We start from the raw sequence: 17,581 nt of genomic DNA, 5'->3' as shown, positions 1-17,581 counted from the left end.
CATGATAGGCTATATGTAATTGCAATACTTACACTAGCATGCCACAAACTCCTGAGAGAAGTATTGGTCTCTTTAACTTCTCAATGCCCAACTACTGTATGTTCGCCGGCTAGTCTCTTACAAGTCTGTTACATGCGGCCTATAAATATTAGAAACAGTCCTAAAAAACCCCAACATGTTTTAAAAGTTCAATCATATAACTATTTTCCGTGTCATTATAACCCCACAACTTTTGACTGCAGTTTATTGACAGCTTTAGAAGAAGAGATTATTTTTCATCTGAGTTCAGCAAGTCAGTGAGCCAGACCTACAATTTAAAAAAAATGCACTTCAGGAATGCACTTCTACTAATGAAAGCTTTAGCGCAAGTTCAATAAGGAAGACCTAACACGAGTCACTTACACGTCACTCTATGGCTCCCTTCCCCCCTCATCAAATACGAGGGCGTCACCCCTCAGCAGCCAATAGCTGCACATGCTAAATTCCTTAAATGCCTGCTCTTCCTCCCTGTCAGTTGTCATTGCAGATGATCACACGCAACCCGCCTCCCGTCTCCTTCAGGACAAAGCTAAACCTTCCTCCTTCAGACCGGTCTCACCTACTCATCACCACCACCAGTGTCTAGACCCCGGGGATTTAATCGGAGCGGTTATTTCCCTCCTGAATGATTATCCTGCAAACCGGGGCCTAATCGCCAAACACCATTACATTCTCCTGTTGTATTATCGTGGCAATCATTTCATTCATATGACGTGTAAACAATAAATATGTAATTCTTACATCACGTCTCTCCGGTTTGAACTGCGGTTTTGTACTGTTGGGTCATGTGTTTTGTGTGTGTCATAATGGACTAAGCTGCATTTTGTTGAGCAATCCTGTGTGGCAAAATAACAAGTAATCCTTGAACCCTTTGCACTGCAGCAGACATGTGTTCCTGTTAACTCTCAAAGTATTCCAGTGTATGAACAACCCACTTCTTGACCTTCAAAGAAGGATGAGAGCTGAATAAAAACACATTTGTCTTAAGGCACAAGGCCTGGACTTAACCAATGGTAGACCTGTCACATTGTATCTTCAAGCATAAAGACAGGACACAATGTATTAACGGTAAAGGTGCTTGGTAAATAGTGAAGTTAGCATTGTGTTTACTTAGTTAATGTTAATTATTAACTGTTACGAACTCAGACACTTTGGATGTAGGACCCAATTGCACAACACGGGAGACAGAGGTAAAGTATTTGTAAGATACTTTATTTTCCAAATACAGCATTGAACAACAAAAAAGGTAACTATCAAATCTCTAGCCAAGATGACAAAAATAGAGAACAAAAAATTAAAGCGCTCACGTAGTGAGGAATCAAACTTTTCAAGAGCACAAGGAGCATAGACCTGACCATATAAGAGACAAAACGAACTGACGAGGAACACTGGGAGACAGGGGAATTTAAACACATGACAATGACAAACAGGTGTGAACAATCAGGGGCGGGACTGACGCTGATGAGCACAGGAGACACAGAAAGGATGCCAGGTGAAAACAAGGAAGCCTGGAATGAGAGATAAACGGTGAGTGAGAAAACAAACATGAACCTGAACCTCTCTAGCATTTCTCTCGGTGCACAACATTAACAGCAAAAGCAAAGTTCAAATAAAACTAAATCATACAAAGAAGCTGAAAGCTGGATCTTCTGAGATTGCAATTTGCAAAACAACATTCCCGACCACACCCACCGCCAGAGGGAAACGTGTCAATGTCCCAACACCAGAAAGGAATGAAGGCGTCTCCACACACTGTCTGTATTCATCTTTAATATGTAACATGTCTTGCTGAATCCTGCAGGTCAGCTGCAACTGTTGATATTTTAAATCGAGACTAAAAACATTTATTTTTGACACTGCATTTGGATGAGTTCACATTTTAACTGCAGTGTGGCTTTTTATCCATGTATTTTATACCTGTTTTTTTATCTTTGCTTTTTAAATGCTTGTTTTTAAAATGCCTTTTTATAATGTGCTTCATCTGTATATTGTTTTTAAATGTCTTTTGTCTTATTTTGTAAAGCACTTTGGGTTGCCCTGTGCGGAAAGGTGCTCTAAATAAACTAGCCTTGCCTTGCTGCTGAACCCAAAATAAGAAATGACTAGATAACAACCACAACTTATTCATATCCAGGCCTGTTGCGGCTCACGGCTACAACCATATCAGAGCGATCAGTCATCAGGTGGTGGTACTTGTATTGGGTAAGATCCAGTTAAGATGTAGCTGCCTTTGGTGATGTTTGTCCTTTTCTAAACAAACTGCATGTTAACTTAAAGTATCACAATCAAGCGTAAACATGCATTTCTGAAAAGTGTGGCCAATGTGGAAGTGCCCTAAAAGTTAATTATTTCAAATGGCCACAGGGAGCCACACCTATGGTTCAATTAAAATAAGTTTATGAGAAAATGACTCTACTTCTCCCTTGATTTATTAACCTACTGAACATTTTCCTGATGAGTTAATGATCTCAATCACTAGTTTCAAATCTTATTCAATATAGCATTATGTGGATTTTGTCTATTTAGAATAAAACAGCCAATACGCTAAACTCCAGGCTTTGAAACTGTAGAGCACAAACCAATGGGCGACGTCATGGTGACTAAGTCCACTTCCTTTAAGCAGTCTTTGTTCACAATGGACTTTGTAAAGCAATTTTCAGAAAAGATGGATGGGGAGGATATCACTGTTGTTTTGTTTAGAAAAGTAACAAGGGGCTGGATACATTAGTTATGTTTCAGTTTTTGTCAGCATTGCGAGATAAGGCATTTGGCCTTGGCAGAGGTCTGTGCTTTCCAAATTCCCGTCTATTTTATTATATTCCTCTGGACATCTTACTTGATGCTGTTTGGGCTTTTCATAATGATTTTACTTGTATTTAAAACAAGTCTCAAAAACATTGCCCGTCTCCGCCCATCACTCTCCTCCTCTGCTGCTGAAACCCTGATTCATGCATTCATCACTTCACGACTCGACTACTGCAATAGCATCCTCTCGCAGTGCTTCTCAAAGTGTGGTCCGCGGACCACTGGTGGTCCGTGAGTGCCCCCTAGTGGTCCGTGAGTATATTGGTAACATTTCACATTTGAAATAAATACATTTATTTAAGTTTTTCGCACTCTCGCTGGAATATCTCCACAATGGAGCGAGCTTAAGTTTCACTTTTGATTGCATGATATAGCCCAGATAAACACCTTCATCACACATGTTGCCACTTGTTTGTACCATTTTCAGGCGATTTGTAAAAAATGATGTGTTTTTGGATATTTGTGGAGTTAGGTGGTCCGTGAGTGTTTTTTTATTGGTTAAGTGGTCCTTGGTATGAAAAAGTTTGAGAAACACTGCTCTACGGCATACCATCCAACCTAATCAATAAACTCCAACATATCCAGAACTCTGCTGCCCGCCTCCTCACCCACACCCGCTCCCGAGACCACATCACTCCCGTCCTCCAGAACCTCCACTGGCTCCCCGTCCGTCAAAGAATCAACTTCAAAGTCCTCCTCATTACTCACAAAGCCCTCAACAACCAGGCCCCCCCCCCTACCTCATAGACCTACCTCACAGACCTGCTGCCCCACCACGCCCCTTCCCGCTGCCTCCGCTCATCAGAAGCCAACCTCCTATCCATCCCCACCCGCACCAATCCCCGGACCTGGGGGGACAGAGCCTTCTCCGTCGCTGCCCCCTCCCTCTGGAACTCACTCCCCCAACCCATCAGAGACTGCACTGACCTCACCACCTTCAAAAAACTCACAAAAACTCACCTCTTCAATCTGGCTTTTAATGTGTGATTGTTTTTGTATTATTTGACTTTAACTTTAACTATATATTTATTTGTTGTTCCTTCCTTTTCTTTTCCCTTCACTATATCTGTAAAGCGTCTTTGAGCACCTGTAAAAGCGCTAACAAATTAAATCTATTATTATTTAAAAGTAAAAAAGTCCCATTTTGAAAAACAAAACAATAAAAAAGATGAATTTATTTTATAACTCTAATAAGAAACAACAACATGTATTTTGTGCACAGAGCAACAGAGCCAAATGCATTCAAATATGGGCCACATGGGGGAATTTGTGAACTTTGCCCAAATCTTCCTGACTTATACTGATATCCTTCTCTACGTAAACAACTATGATGCAACTATTCCTGTCACATCCCAAATGTGACTGTTTTCACAAAAGAACAGATTTCCTAACTATTATTTTTGTACACTTCAGCACTCAAAGCAAACAGGCTTATGAATAGTGTTACTGGAAATAAAGTCATAGTTTGAGATAAACAAGCAATAACACTGGCCTTGAACTGAAGCTGTGGAAAAGAACACTGGGTCTGTGTTCATGACCCAGAGGCGTTACAAATCTGGCTGTACAGATTAGAGTTTCTTCATTCTTGGGAATTCCGGTACTCGGGGTTGTGTTGAATACTCTGCACTCTGCTGATTATATAACCAGTGTTTTCCAGTGGATCAGACAAGAGGACCATATTCTGAGAAGCACATCATGAAGGTACTGTAAAACACACATTTATTATTTATGATACAATGATATCGACAAATGGACAGTGTTATATGTCAGTAACCTTAAAACTGTCTCTGAGTTTATCTACACTACAATTTGTATTTCTGTTATCCCTTTCCAATTGATAGTAATACATCAATTCATACTGTCACCACTCACTAACTCATGAACTAACGTCTGTTAATTAGAGTATATCAGTTTGCTTTACATAATCAATGTAGAGCAAACTGAATTGAGCTAACAGTTTTCCTGTTTTCGGTGTACAGATGGATTTGGTTGCAGTTCTGTCTTCTTTTGCATTGTTGGTCGTCCTTATATGTCCTGTATGGTATGTACACACAACTGTCCTAACATCTTACTGCAATATTATCGCTTGTACAGTAATGTATTAATTGTGGAACAATGTCTCTCTTCTCCACCATATCAACATTCCTGGGACCCAAGAATGCAGCTTTAAAAAAAAAAATGGATTAATACTTTTCTGTTCATTCTCAAGCGACAAATATAACATGAATATTGTTTTATATTGTCCATGTCTTTCTCTATTAGCTGTCAGCATGTTGACTGCAGATGGGGGTCTTATGGAGAGTGGTCAGAGTGTGATGGCTGCTCCAGGACAAAGGTACTTTAAACCACAAATCCTTTGTATAGGTTTTCATTTCAGACCCCATTTACATGCAAACGTATACGAAACGCAAACGAACCGAATACAATATCAAAAAAGTCTTCCGTTCACACGAGAACGCTCGGGAGTGCTGGAGACGCCGTAGTGCATGTGCCGGGCCTGTAAGTGGCGCTGTACTTCCACACGAGACCGCTCGAAGCGCTTGAGATGCTGTAGTACATATGCCGGGCCTGTAAGTGGCGCTGTACTTCTGCCACAAAATACACCAAAAGCAGCGAAGAAGACCCCCGAGCATGGTTGCCATGGTCGCCCTTCTGTTTATGCCCCTAGTTTCCTAGCAATGATAATAATTAATATTTGATCAAGGGCAGTGAAAATATTACTTCTTTAAAAAAAAAAAGTCTTGTGGCTCAACTTGCCCCAGTGTAGGGGTAAGTTGATCCAGGTCAGGGGGTAAATTGAACCACGGTTCAAACCTGGGCATACCTACAACACATCTTAAAGGTAACTATAAACAATAAATACCAAACCAAATACAAGCTTAGTTTTTCAAATATTTTTAATATACATTTTGATTTAATTGATTGATTTTTTTTTAACATGTTAAAAGGAAAAGTAATCACACAAATGGTGATACAATTTCATACATCTTACCAATCAAACACAGGGTAAATTCAACTTTAAATATAGCCTACAATGAGCTCTTATTATCAACTTGGCCTACTTTCATTAATTTCTCCATTGAAAAACTGGCTCAACTTGTGTAATAACGTGTGTAATACTATTTGCGCAGATTTATAATTTACCCTATCCACTGATTGTGATCAAATTACGTAATATTTGCTGCAACATATTATTGATTTAACCTGGCATGACTTTCTGAACTTGAGGGAAGGCTCTCAATTCATGTTGTGTGGTAGGTTATGCAGACAGGTTCCCTCGAAACTTTGAAAAACGTAATTGTATGTTTATAGTAGATGTTTTAATCAAAAAGTGGCTGCTTCCATGTAGAAAATACACACAATTTAGTGACTCTGAGAAAAGCTTCACGGCAGTAAGTTGCAAAACATTGGGAAATAAAGTGATGTCACAAGAAACAAAAAATGATTTCATGTTAATGGTTTAGGTGCGGACCCGCCATGTGGAAGTGTACGCCCAATTTGGGGGTGCGCCATGTTCAGGAGAAGCCACACAAGCACAGCCATGTGTCTCAAAGAAAGGATGTCCCCTGGCAACAGGCTGTGGAGATCGGTTCCGTTGTACCTCTGGTATGTTGTGACATCTTGTATTTAGCTAAATGTGGAAGTGACTCTAACCTGCATTTTTTAATTGGCCTATGGGGGGTCACTTCACGGATTACAAAAAAGTCAGATGCTTCTACCTTGATTTTTACACCACTGAATGTTTACCTAATCAAATCTGAAATGCTCTAAATATGCATTCTTTCAAAGGGCCAACAGGGGGCGCCTTAAAAGGGCAGATTTGATAGAAGTCTATGACAGAATGACTCAATGTATCTCTTGTTTTATTACCACACTGAATGTTTCTACGTCTCATTCATACGGAAGAGGATTAGGGCCACATAAAACATTTTTTTGTGAGGATTTGAAAAAAACATTATTATTTTTTGTTCTGAGATTAAAGTCAGAATTCTGAGATTAAAGTCAGAATTCTGACTTTAATCTCAGAATTCTGACTTTAATCTCAGAATTCTGACTTTAATCTCAGAATTCTGACTTTTTTCTCAGAACAAAAAAACATTTTTTTTTGGGAGAAAAAAGTCAGAATTCTGACTTTAATCTCAGAATTCTGACTTTAATCTCAGAATTCTGACTTTTTTCTCAGAAATACCGGTAACTGTAGAACCAGCTTCACTGCGATTTACACATTGCAGTAGGCAACAATGGAGGACGTGAGTGCATTTCTGCGCGCCAGAGGGGTCCAAGAGGAAACCATAATAAGTCATTTTACAACCATCTGCAATGGTTCTACAGTTACCGGTATTTCTGACTTTTTTCTCCCAAAAAAAATGTTTTTTTGTTCTGAGAAAAAAATCAGAATTCTGAGATTAAAGTCAGAATTCTGATTTTTTTCTCAGAACAAATTTTTTTTAATTTTTTTTCAAATCCTCACAAAATTTTTTTTTATGTGGCCCTAATCCTCTTCCGTACATTCAATATAGAATGCTTGGGTATCTTGTTATTTACGGTTTGCTACCACATCTTCTTAATGTTTTTACCTTAGAACTTTATCCCCTTCTTAGTATTAGTTTTTTTATTTCATAAAACCCAAAAACTAATTTCAGTTAACAAAACATTACCATTAATTTAAATATGCCCAGGAATGCTAATCTTTTGGTTAGGTTTTGCTCAGGGTCTTACCAGATTGTCTCAGTTGTTGCAATACTTTCTTACACTTTCTTATATTCAGCAAGACTTCACCAATATTATAATAGAGGTAACTTTTCACATGTTTTTTCTAAATTATGTATTGTAGAATAAATTGTCTTTACTGTAAACATTACGCAACGCAGGTCAGTGTATCAGCCAGTCTCTGGTGTGCAACGGAGACCAGGACTGTGAGGATGGTCTGGATGAGAGGAACTGTGATGGAGACAACAGCCAGTACTCATGTGACCTCGACAAAACGCCTCCAAACTCCGGTGTCACAGGCAGAGGGTGAGTAGATTCAACTCCAACAACATGAAAATGAGTGTGATAAAGGCTTGTAATCGTCATATTTGGGGTGAAATTGTTGCCTATACATTGGCTCCGAACATTGGGGTCTTAACATCCACAAGGACGTTTCTCGGGGAGTTTCATTTGTTTCTGTTAAAACACATCACTTAATCCAAGGTGGTCAGTGTACTTCAAAAAACAAAGTGTCCCTTAAAAAAAGGGTTATAATCACAGATCTACTTAATAAGAGTTCATTAATTCATTCCTTACAGGTACAACGTGTTAACAGGCAAACTGAGAGCAGGTGTGATCAACACTCTGAGCTTCGGAGGGCAGTGCCGGAAGGTGTTCAGTGGGGACCATCAAGACTCTTACCGACTGCCACATAACATCCTCAGGTACAACTTCGAGGTGAGTGTTTATGTTCACAGATAAGGAGCCAATATGTTATAAATGTAATGTGTTGTTATTATTATTATTATTATTATTATTCCGGTGTTTTATAACAACCTGTAGAACACTCTCTACAGGAAAAGGGAAAACCCCAAAAAGCATAATGGGCCCCTTTAACTGATATAGATGATTAGTTTGTACCTGCTGTATATACAGTTAGGTAGTTTTATCTAAGGCAATTAATCATATTCTATAGGATCATCAGATTTGTCTTGTCATAAATCCCTAAGGACTAGCAGCTAGCATGGCAAACAATATGGCACAATAAGCTCTCAGCAGCTACGCTAATGAAACCAAATGCTGAACTCTGTTTGTGCTGCAGGTGACTGTAGAAAATGAAGACAGTGATGAATCCTACGAGAGCTCCTGGTCCTACATGCAGCACATCCAGGCCAACGCCTTGGTGGGACACGACCGTCGTAGTTTCCACAAAGAGCTCACTGACAATAAGGTAATGACAAAACTTATTTAGAGTGAAACCATTGATATGGCTCTTCTTGGGCTTTGTGACTAGTTGCTTTAAACCTATTATTCACCTATTATGCAAAATCCACTTCTTCATGTCTCTTCTACATCAACATGTGACCCCTCTTCTTCATGTCTCTTCTACATCAACATGTGTCCCCTCTTCTTCATGTCTCTTCTACATCAACATGTGTCCCCTCTTCTTCATGTCTCTTCTACATCAACATGTGTCCCCTCTTCTTCATGTCTCTTCTACATCAACATGTGTCACCTCTTCTTCATGTCTCTTCTACATCAACATGTGTCCCCTCTTCTTCATGTCTCTTCTACATCAACATGTGTCCCCTCTTCTTCATGTCTCTTCTACATCAACATGTGACCCCTCTTCTTCATGTCTCTTCTACATCAACATGTGTCCCCTCTTCTTCATGTCTCTTCTTCATCAACATGTGTCCCCTCTTCTTCATGTCTCTTCTACATCAACATGTGTCCCCTCTTCTTCATGTCTCTTCTACATCAACATGTATCCCCTCTTCTTCATGTCTCTTCTACATCAACATGTGTCCCCTCTTCTTCATGTCTCTTCTACATCAACATGTGTCCCCTCTGTGGAAAGAGACTCTGAAAGTTTCAGGAAAAAAGATTCCCTCTCTTTTTGTCCTGATCCATTTCTATAAAAACCTGTCTGAAAATGAGCTGATCAGATTTTGGCCACTTCATGATGTCATAACGATTGTTTTGGCTCGTGTAACCATTAGCCAATCACCAACCAAGGTAACCCCCCCCCCTTATCACCTGAATCTCCTCCTAGAGCACCATTGAGTTATTTTTAACCAAATCTCTCTCAGAGGGGCGTGGGGAGGGGCTCCTTATTTTCATCTAAAGTAACAGAGGAGAATCAGCACTTTGGAAACAGGGCTGAAACAGAGGGGATTATGGGATGCTACAATGATCTGTTTGGTGTTTGGAGCCAAACACTTCAGAGACATGTTATGTATATATCTGAGACCTGTGATATATTGATGAAAAACAGTATAATAGGGGACCTTTAAAGGTGTATGTAGAAGTATACAAATAATGACTTCTTGGTGTTTTGGTGTCAATCGTCCAGGCCTACAAACTTATAATCCTGAAGAATAAAGTGGAGCTGGCCCAGTTCCAAAACTCTGCGCCTCAGTATCTGACTCTGGCTGAAGGTTTCTGGAAGGCCCTGTCCTTGCTGCCGTACACGTATGACTACTCTGCTTACCGCCAGCTGTTTGAGATATACGGCACACATTACCTTTCTGAGGGCAAACTTGGAGGCGAATACCAAGGCTTGTTGGAGTTAGACCGTCAGGCACTCGATTCAACAAGTAAGAGCTTTGATAATAATTAAAACCTCACTTTTAAGAGTGCCTTACAATTCTAGAAGTCTTGGACTTTTGGGATTTGTTTTCTTGCATTAAAAGGTTCCCATCAGAACATTTCTGAATATTTTGCTCCTGTCTTGTTTGTGTAAAGGTACAACAAATATAGACTACCAGAGGTGTTGGAGAAAGGTGAAACGCCGTTTATTTAGAAAGAAAGTCACGACAACCTGTGAAAAACTGACAAAATCTTTATCCTCCAGTCATGGTAAGTAACAGGAAATCCTTATTTAAAGGTTTGCCCTGAAGTGTCAAAGAACACAGTTATGCAAATACATTTTGTCAAGTTGGATTGAAATCTCTTTTGCCTTTTGCCTTCAGGAAACAAAGTAAACAACATGCCCATCAAGGTCAAAGTGTTTGGGGGAGATATGGCTTTGACGGGCGCTTTGGCTCTCCTGGATCTTGATAACCCAGAAGCTAACGGAGAAATCTATGACAACTGGGCCTCGTCTGTCAAAGACTTCCCTGAAGTCATAGACATGAAGGTATGACAGTGAGCTGGTACACAGCTGGTTGTCAGCTGTCATCTGGATGTTTATTAATTATTGTTTGATTAGTTGATCGAGCTTAACTAACCCTTCACCAAATCCCACCCCCCTTTGATTATGTTGCTGCTCCTGTCAAATTTGTAATTTCAGCATGGCGCGTCTGCAATTTAAGTAGAAAATACTGGCAGGATTAACATTCAAATTTGATATACGTTTTTTTTAAACAATAAGCATGCTCTGTCAAAAAAGACAAAAATAACCTTTCCTTTTCTAACAGGATAACTACTATTAGTCCAGCTTATTTAAAACCATATTTGGACTTGAATATACAATAGCACTCTTTTAAACCAGTTGAGTCTTCCCCTGTTGGCCATTAGAGAGAATGCAGTTTTAACACATTGGCTTTAGTTTTCAGAATCAGGAGTTGCCCCGTGTTTTGTACATTATCTGTGTATAAATGTTTTCTATACTTGCACAGTTGTAAAGTGTACACTTGTTTTCCAGCTGCGTCCTCTGTATGAGCTGGTGAAGGAAGTGCAGTGTGCAGGTTTAAAGAAAGTCCACCTGAAAAGAGCCTTAGAGGAGTACCTGTTGGAGGAGCATCCCTGTCACTGCGGGCCCTGCCAGAACAACGGGAAGCCGCTGCTGACGGGGTCCGAGTGTCACTGTGTCTGCTGGCCGGGAACATGGGGCCACGCCTGTGAACAGGGAGCTGTGATTGGTGAACAACCAGGTACACAGAACTTGAAATTAGTTTGGGATCAAATGTCACAAGATACATGTCACTGATAGTATTATCATAGAAACAATGGTGACACAAAGCACTTCTAAATCGAAACATAATCTTTCAAAGGTTGCATAAGAACAAACATCCATGAACAAATTACATTTGTCATTTTCATTCTTACAATACAAAAAGCTTGCAGAAAAGCAAGACAACTTTCTAAACTAAAGAAAAGTAAAAATTCTCAAATGTAATCATTGAAGTGGGGTTACGAGCTTAAGAGCAAAAAGCCTCCCAGTAACTGGAAGATGTAATAGCAGTGTAAAGAAAGTGCTTACAAAATCCTAAGATTACAAAAATGTAATCCAGATTCAAAATTCAAATACGTCCAACCCACTTTCCTTTATTGTCTTGAAACGGCAAGTTATTTCTATAAGATTTACCCGGAAAAAACGGGTAAAAATGTACGTTTATGTTACCATGCAGTCCAATCAATGAAAGAACAGCATAAGATAATGTTTATTTGTTCTCTCAGGTGTGATCGATGGCAGCTGGACCTGCTGGTCTTCCTGGGGAACCTGCTTTGGAAGTAAAAAGAGAAGGACCCGAAGATGCGAAAACCCCGCCCCCAGGAATGGCCAGCACTGCATCGGAGAGTGGTCGGAAGTGAAGCCTTGTGAGGACCCAGACATCCGGTACTTACAGTAAGTTTATGCACAGGAACTTGTGGGAAACAGGGTGTATCCCAAATATATGACCCCAAAGCAAACCCATAGATTTTCTGACTTGGTTTTCATAATATAACAGAAGATTTAAGACTTAATATCCTTAATTTGATTATACACATACACAGTGGCATTTCTATATGTACAAAAGTGGTGGGGCACAAAAAACTTAGATGTCTATAAGCTTCTGCAGTGAGGTTCATGGCTGGTGAGGCACTGGCAGTGACTCTTCAGGTTTACAAATATTATATTTTGACCTAAATCAAAATATAATATTATTTTCAAAAGCTTTTTTAGTCTGATGCTTCAATTAATTTTAAACAGACAGTTCAACAAAAGGATACCCAAAAAATGTAATTTTATCATTTAAATATTGAATTGTTCTCTCTTAGTAAGATCCCATTTTCAATAAAATGGTGGTCTTACCTTGACTTGAAGATGAAGTCCATTTGCCTATCCTTCTGGACAAAAATCTCTATTACTTTTTTGTAAAAGTCCTCCTTATCTTCTTGTAGTTTCAAAAGTCTATCATAAATCTAAATGATGGATTTATGATTCGAAAATGATAAAAGTAGGATAGACATGTGGATATTATCCGGCTGAACAAAACGTACATTTATCTAACAGCTACGTTTCCCACACATCTTATTTTGAGCTATTTTCTAAAATCCTATGGAGAAATCTCATTGCTTTTTTGTGGAGGGAAGCCATGCGCAGCTTACTTCCTGGTTTTAGGACGCGTCTCTCTCCTCCTCTTCACACACCACACTTTTCGCGGCACACGTACTTACAGCCAATCAGCTCTGAATTATGTGAGATGACGTATGGTGGGGATGGCAGCTCTATGCCCCTATGGTCATTATTATGGCCACACACATTAAATAGGAAAATACTCTGAGCATGCGCAGTGTAGTTTTTACAGTCACCGTTCACTTAGACAGTGAGAGGGAGGGGCAGGATCTGGTTTTGTCCCACATGGCTCAATAGGCACACACTGTAGACCAGTGGTTCTCAACTGGTCAGGCCTCGGGACCCACTTTTTACTTGGTCAATACATCGCGACCCAACATTTTGAAGCACTCAAATCTATTCAACAAAAAATCGTGCTGTAATATATACGCTTTTCAGCATACAATATTAATAAAAGTGAAGTACAGTGCATATATCCCTTATATCCCTTCACAAAACTAAAGTATGCTTTTAAAAAAGTTGAATGAGTTGATGGAATCAAAGCTGAACTATATAAAAAGGCACGCATGCTGAAAACCCAACCCCAGCAGGGGGTCTGGGGGGATTCTCCCCCAGGAGATTTTTAGAAATACTAACATAAACTATGCATTCTGGTACACTGAGAAGAAAATAAATAAATCTATTACTTCCCGACATATTAATAATATTTTATGCCATTGTTTGTTTTTCACTTTGTTCTGACAGCTGAACGTGCTGCTCCTCACAGAGAGAAGAGAAAAGAGGAGATAGTCTGTGTGACTTACTTTAATTTGTGGGTAAGGGTAGATAGCTCCCATTGTTCTGTGACCTGTCAGTCATCAGAACGGGGGTCATATTTCATTATGTGTTCATTTTTATCTGAAGTTGTACCCATGGATGTATAAAAAAGAGTTCTACCGCAAAGTTATTCTCCGTGGGGACTTCCAGCAACAATCTTGATTCTGATTGGCCAGAAGACTCGAAAAAACATCAGCAAAGATATTTTATTGAGAAGATGATCACTACGTGACAGAAGTTTTCAAAACCGTTTATGGTCTCCGGTACTTCCAGTCCAACGCCGACTGCATGCACAGCGTTAGAAAATCGGGCCTTCAAAATAAAAGTTTGACTTTTTCCCCAAAAAAAAATTCCAATTTTTTTTTCTTCCCGCTCGAAACAGGTCCGCGACCCACTTTTGGGTCGCGACCCACCAGTTGAGAACCACTGCTGTAGACACTAATTAGAAGAACACATACTAAAACAGCAATGTACAGACGAATCAGATGATTAAACATGATCTTAAAATATATTTTATAATTTATTTTTTGCATTTTGTTGTAATCATTATTTTTAATACTTTCTGCTGACACTAGGTGGGGCTGTGCCCCATCTGCCCCTAATGACCAGTCGCCACTGCACATACAGTAGAAGTGGTTTAATGTGTAAGATATGCCATAATATACATTATCAAAAGAACATTATCAACAAGTGGAGAGTGTACAGTGTGGATGTTATGTCAAAGATGTCTATGTCTTCTTAACTACTTAAGTTAGCATGATAGCTAACTTGCACTGGCCCGTCCTCTCTTGTTTTCCCACGTATTCCTCTAGAGGTGATAGTGAGGCACTGTAGAGCCAGTCCACACATTAAATACCCTAATTATGCAATACAATTCGCAAAAGGTGGTGTTAGTGTTTTAATTTTCTCTGAACTTTGTGTGTGCAGGACGATGGAGCCTCAGTGCTTCGATCTCCCTGCAGTGACTCCACCAAAGACATGTGGAGCACCCCCAAACCTCAGGAACGGATATATTGAGGTGAGTTTGCTTGATTTATGCATGCATTTCCAAACATTTGGACTACCTATGTTGCAAATGTATTATCTTTTCAATTTACACACGGCATCTATTGCACGTCTGTCCGTCCTGGGAGAGGGATCCCTCCTCTGTTGCTCTCCCTGAGGTTTCTCCCATTTTTCCCTTTAAACTGTGGGTTTTCTCCGGAAGTTTTTCCTTGTACGATGTGAGGGTCTAAGGACAGAGGGTGTCGTATTGTCATACTGATATTTTGTACAAACTGTAAAGTCCACTGAGACAAATGTAACATTTGTGATATTGGGCTATATAAATAAACATTGATTGATTGATTGATTGATTGATTGATTGATTTATGCTGTTTAAAAAGGTTGTTCCAGTTACTGTATTATAAATAAACTGGAGTTTTATTTTCTCAGAATCCCAGGGACTTTTACCTGGTTGGAAACACAGTGCAATACTCCTGCATTGACGGTTATTACCTTATTGGAGGCGCTGTGGCTCAATGCACTGAAACCCAGAAGTGGAGGACTGAATCGCCGGTTTGTAAAAGTATGTCTTTCACTATGTCAGGGAGGTTATGTATCTGGCTGTATTATTAGTTTATTAGCGATATATCTCAGAAACGACTTTACTTTAAACGATTCAATAAAGAAAGTTGGGATTTTGTAGGCACCAAATCCAAATCCATCTGATAGTTACTGAGATGTTTTTCAAGGCCCTAAACCCCAGATTAAGTAAAAAGGGCAGACTCATTGCCAAATGTAGTCCTTTTAGCTAGTCCTTACTAACTCAACCAAAATGGAGTATTTTCAACTGTCATGGTTGCCATTAGACAGTCAGCATTTTTGTCTGTCACTCCTTTTTTATTTGTACGCAAATGTGGATTAAGATGAAGATTAAAAATGTCTAAAGATTTTCTACGTGTCCCTTTTATGCACCTCTAGAAATCCCAGTGCTGTGTTATGTCCTCAGTTCTTCTTGCTAAACGTTCCCCTCCTCCCATCTCAGGTGCCACATGTGGGTTTCCTCTACTCAACAGTGACATCATAGCCACCCCTATCGAGGCAGCCTATCAGATTGGACACAGAGTGTCCCTGTCCTGTCCTGTGGGGTCGGTGCTGGACGCGGAGGAGGTGTCAGAGATCATGTGCAGTTCCAGTCTGCAGTGGTCTCCATCACCGGCCAGCGCTCATTGTAAAGCAGGTACATTGCATTAACTCTCAGGTTCAATGTGAAAGTGTAAATATACATCTGTTTGCTAGCAGCTTTTGCCCCTGGGAGCATAAATACAATTAAATAATTATGTTTTACTGCAACCCTGATCTGTTTTGAAGCAACATTTTAATTTATTTGGAGTCAGTCAAATATTGAATCCAGTTTACCTCTATATTTTCTCCTCAGTGCTCTCAGGTCCCACTCCTCCACCTGGCCTGAAATGTAAGCCTTGGGAGAACGTAGGAATAACTGAGTGTGTGTGTAAAATGCCATCTCAGTGCTCGTAAGTATTATTTTTTATAATCATATTATTGTCATGCACAGGGAAAGGCTTTTTTTTAGAACTACGTAGAAAATATATGTAACGATTGTTTTCCTCTATTGCCCACATTAGGACTTCTCTGCAGATGTGTGCCAGACTCGGTTCAAGCCGAACCCGAGTACTCAGTCTGTGTCAGCTCGGAGCTCTGCGCTGTTTGGGGCGGAGCTTCGAGTTAGCGACAGACTGTGACGGGCCACAAGAGCTGTCCCTGTCCTGTGAGGACTGCAAACCAGGGACAGTTTGTCAGGGTAAGTAAATCCTATTTATTACACCTTGGACTTTATTGTTGTTGTTTTGACATGGATATTAATATAGTACTAATCTGCACATCAAGTTTGTTGGGACAATACGTCTATAATGGGTTCAGGACAATGACTACATATTTTAAACTGAAGAAGAAAACATTGGCCCTGAAAAGTTGCACTGAAAAATCTGAAAGTCACTAATTTAAAAATAAATTGCATAAAGAAAAAGTCGGAAAATTGTTACAGATAAAATGCCATCCGATTATTCTAAAGGCCCATTATCCTGAACGTCAAGTGTGAAAGATAATAATTTTGGACTAAAAGATTATTTGTTTGGCAGCCCAAAAACTATCGTTGGATGGCTCCAAAAATACAAACTTTTATGCATTAGCCAAATAGTTTCTAATTAGCATAATTGAACATTAACAACATTTCATGAATACTATGTCATTGAATCATTAAGTAGGTCTGTAAACTGTCATGGATATTGGATAATAATTTACCATTCACCATCATTTTCTGCCAAATAAGTCAAACCTGCGAGTTTATGACTCAATTGGCTGACTGGGTTTTCTTTTGCTCAGTTATTAGCGATGTAATTTCCCGATTTCAGGAAGCGATAGGAATAATGTTCAAAAGATTAATTTAATTATTTAACATGTGGTGTAACTGCATCATTATATAATTGTTTTTTTTTTAATTCTAGAATCGAAATGCGTGTGTCAGAACGTGTCAGACTGCCCGACAGACTCCGCCCCCCTTTGCACCAAAACCAGTGATGACAGCGTTGCCAAGACGATGACTGAATGTGAGGTGGGGGCCAGACGCTGTGCTAATGAGCAGGTCCATGTTGTCGGTATCGAGGCTTGTCCAGAATAAAAATGTCTGAGCTCTCTCACTCTGTACATAAAGGAGGGACATGTTGTTTTCAATGAATTGTAAATAAAAAAATGTACAACACTTGAATTATATAAATCATGTGCCTTTTACGCATTTGCATACACATATTTACATAAGCTTATTTTCTAAAACTAAGAGAAAATCTTCAATCATACAAAATTAAATCAATCAAATAAAATACTTCGACTTGGCTTTGTTTTATTATATAAAGACTTATGAACTAAACTATTTTGCCAATTATTAGTTAT

General features: G+C 39.4%; 1 protein-coding gene across 1 annotated transcript; it reads left to right on the top strand.

Moving 5' to 3' along the window:
* The first annotated feature begins 4,238 nt into the window (after nucleotides 1-4,238).
* Nucleotides 4,239-17,399, top strand: c7b (complement component 7b). Its single transcript, XM_034210788.1, has 18 exons — nucleotides 4,239-4,545; nucleotides 4,824-4,885; nucleotides 5,107-5,179; nucleotides 6,309-6,450; nucleotides 7,716-7,860; nucleotides 8,133-8,271; nucleotides 8,636-8,764; nucleotides 9,890-10,133; nucleotides 10,282-10,395; nucleotides 10,509-10,675; nucleotides 11,183-11,411; nucleotides 11,938-12,106; nucleotides 14,561-14,651; nucleotides 15,068-15,200; nucleotides 15,660-15,854; nucleotides 16,053-16,149; nucleotides 16,261-16,436; nucleotides 17,140-17,399. Exons 1-18 carry the CDS (start codon nucleotides 4,540-4,542, stop codon nucleotides 17,310-17,312), a joined length of 2,484 nt encoding a protein of 827 aa, XP_034066679.1. The 5' UTR covers nucleotides 4,239-4,539; the 3' UTR covers nucleotides 17,313-17,399.
* Nucleotides 17,400-17,581: the final 182 nt, after the last annotated feature.

The sequence above is a fragment of the Gymnodraco acuticeps genome, unplaced genomic scaffold (assembly GCF_902827175.1).
Source record: "Gymnodraco acuticeps unplaced genomic scaffold, fGymAcu1.1, whole genome shotgun sequence".
NCBI lineage: Eukaryota > Metazoa > Chordata > Actinopteri > Perciformes > Bathydraconidae > Gymnodraco > Gymnodraco acuticeps.
Note: the sequence above shows the minus strand (reverse complement) of the source record. Positions and strands in the feature narration are given on the sequence as shown.

Bases quoted from the DNA above. Each gene is read 5' to 3' on its own strand.
- c7b (XM_034210788.1), top strand. The intron at 6,451-7,715 runs GTATGTTGTGAC...TACGCAACGCAG, and splicing joins TCGGTTCCGTTGTACCTCTG to GTCAGTGTATCAGCCAGTCT. The intron at 15,855-16,052 runs GTACATTGCATT...TTTTCTCCTCAG, and splicing joins CAGCGCTCATTGTAAAGCAG to TGCTCTCAGGTCCCACTCCT.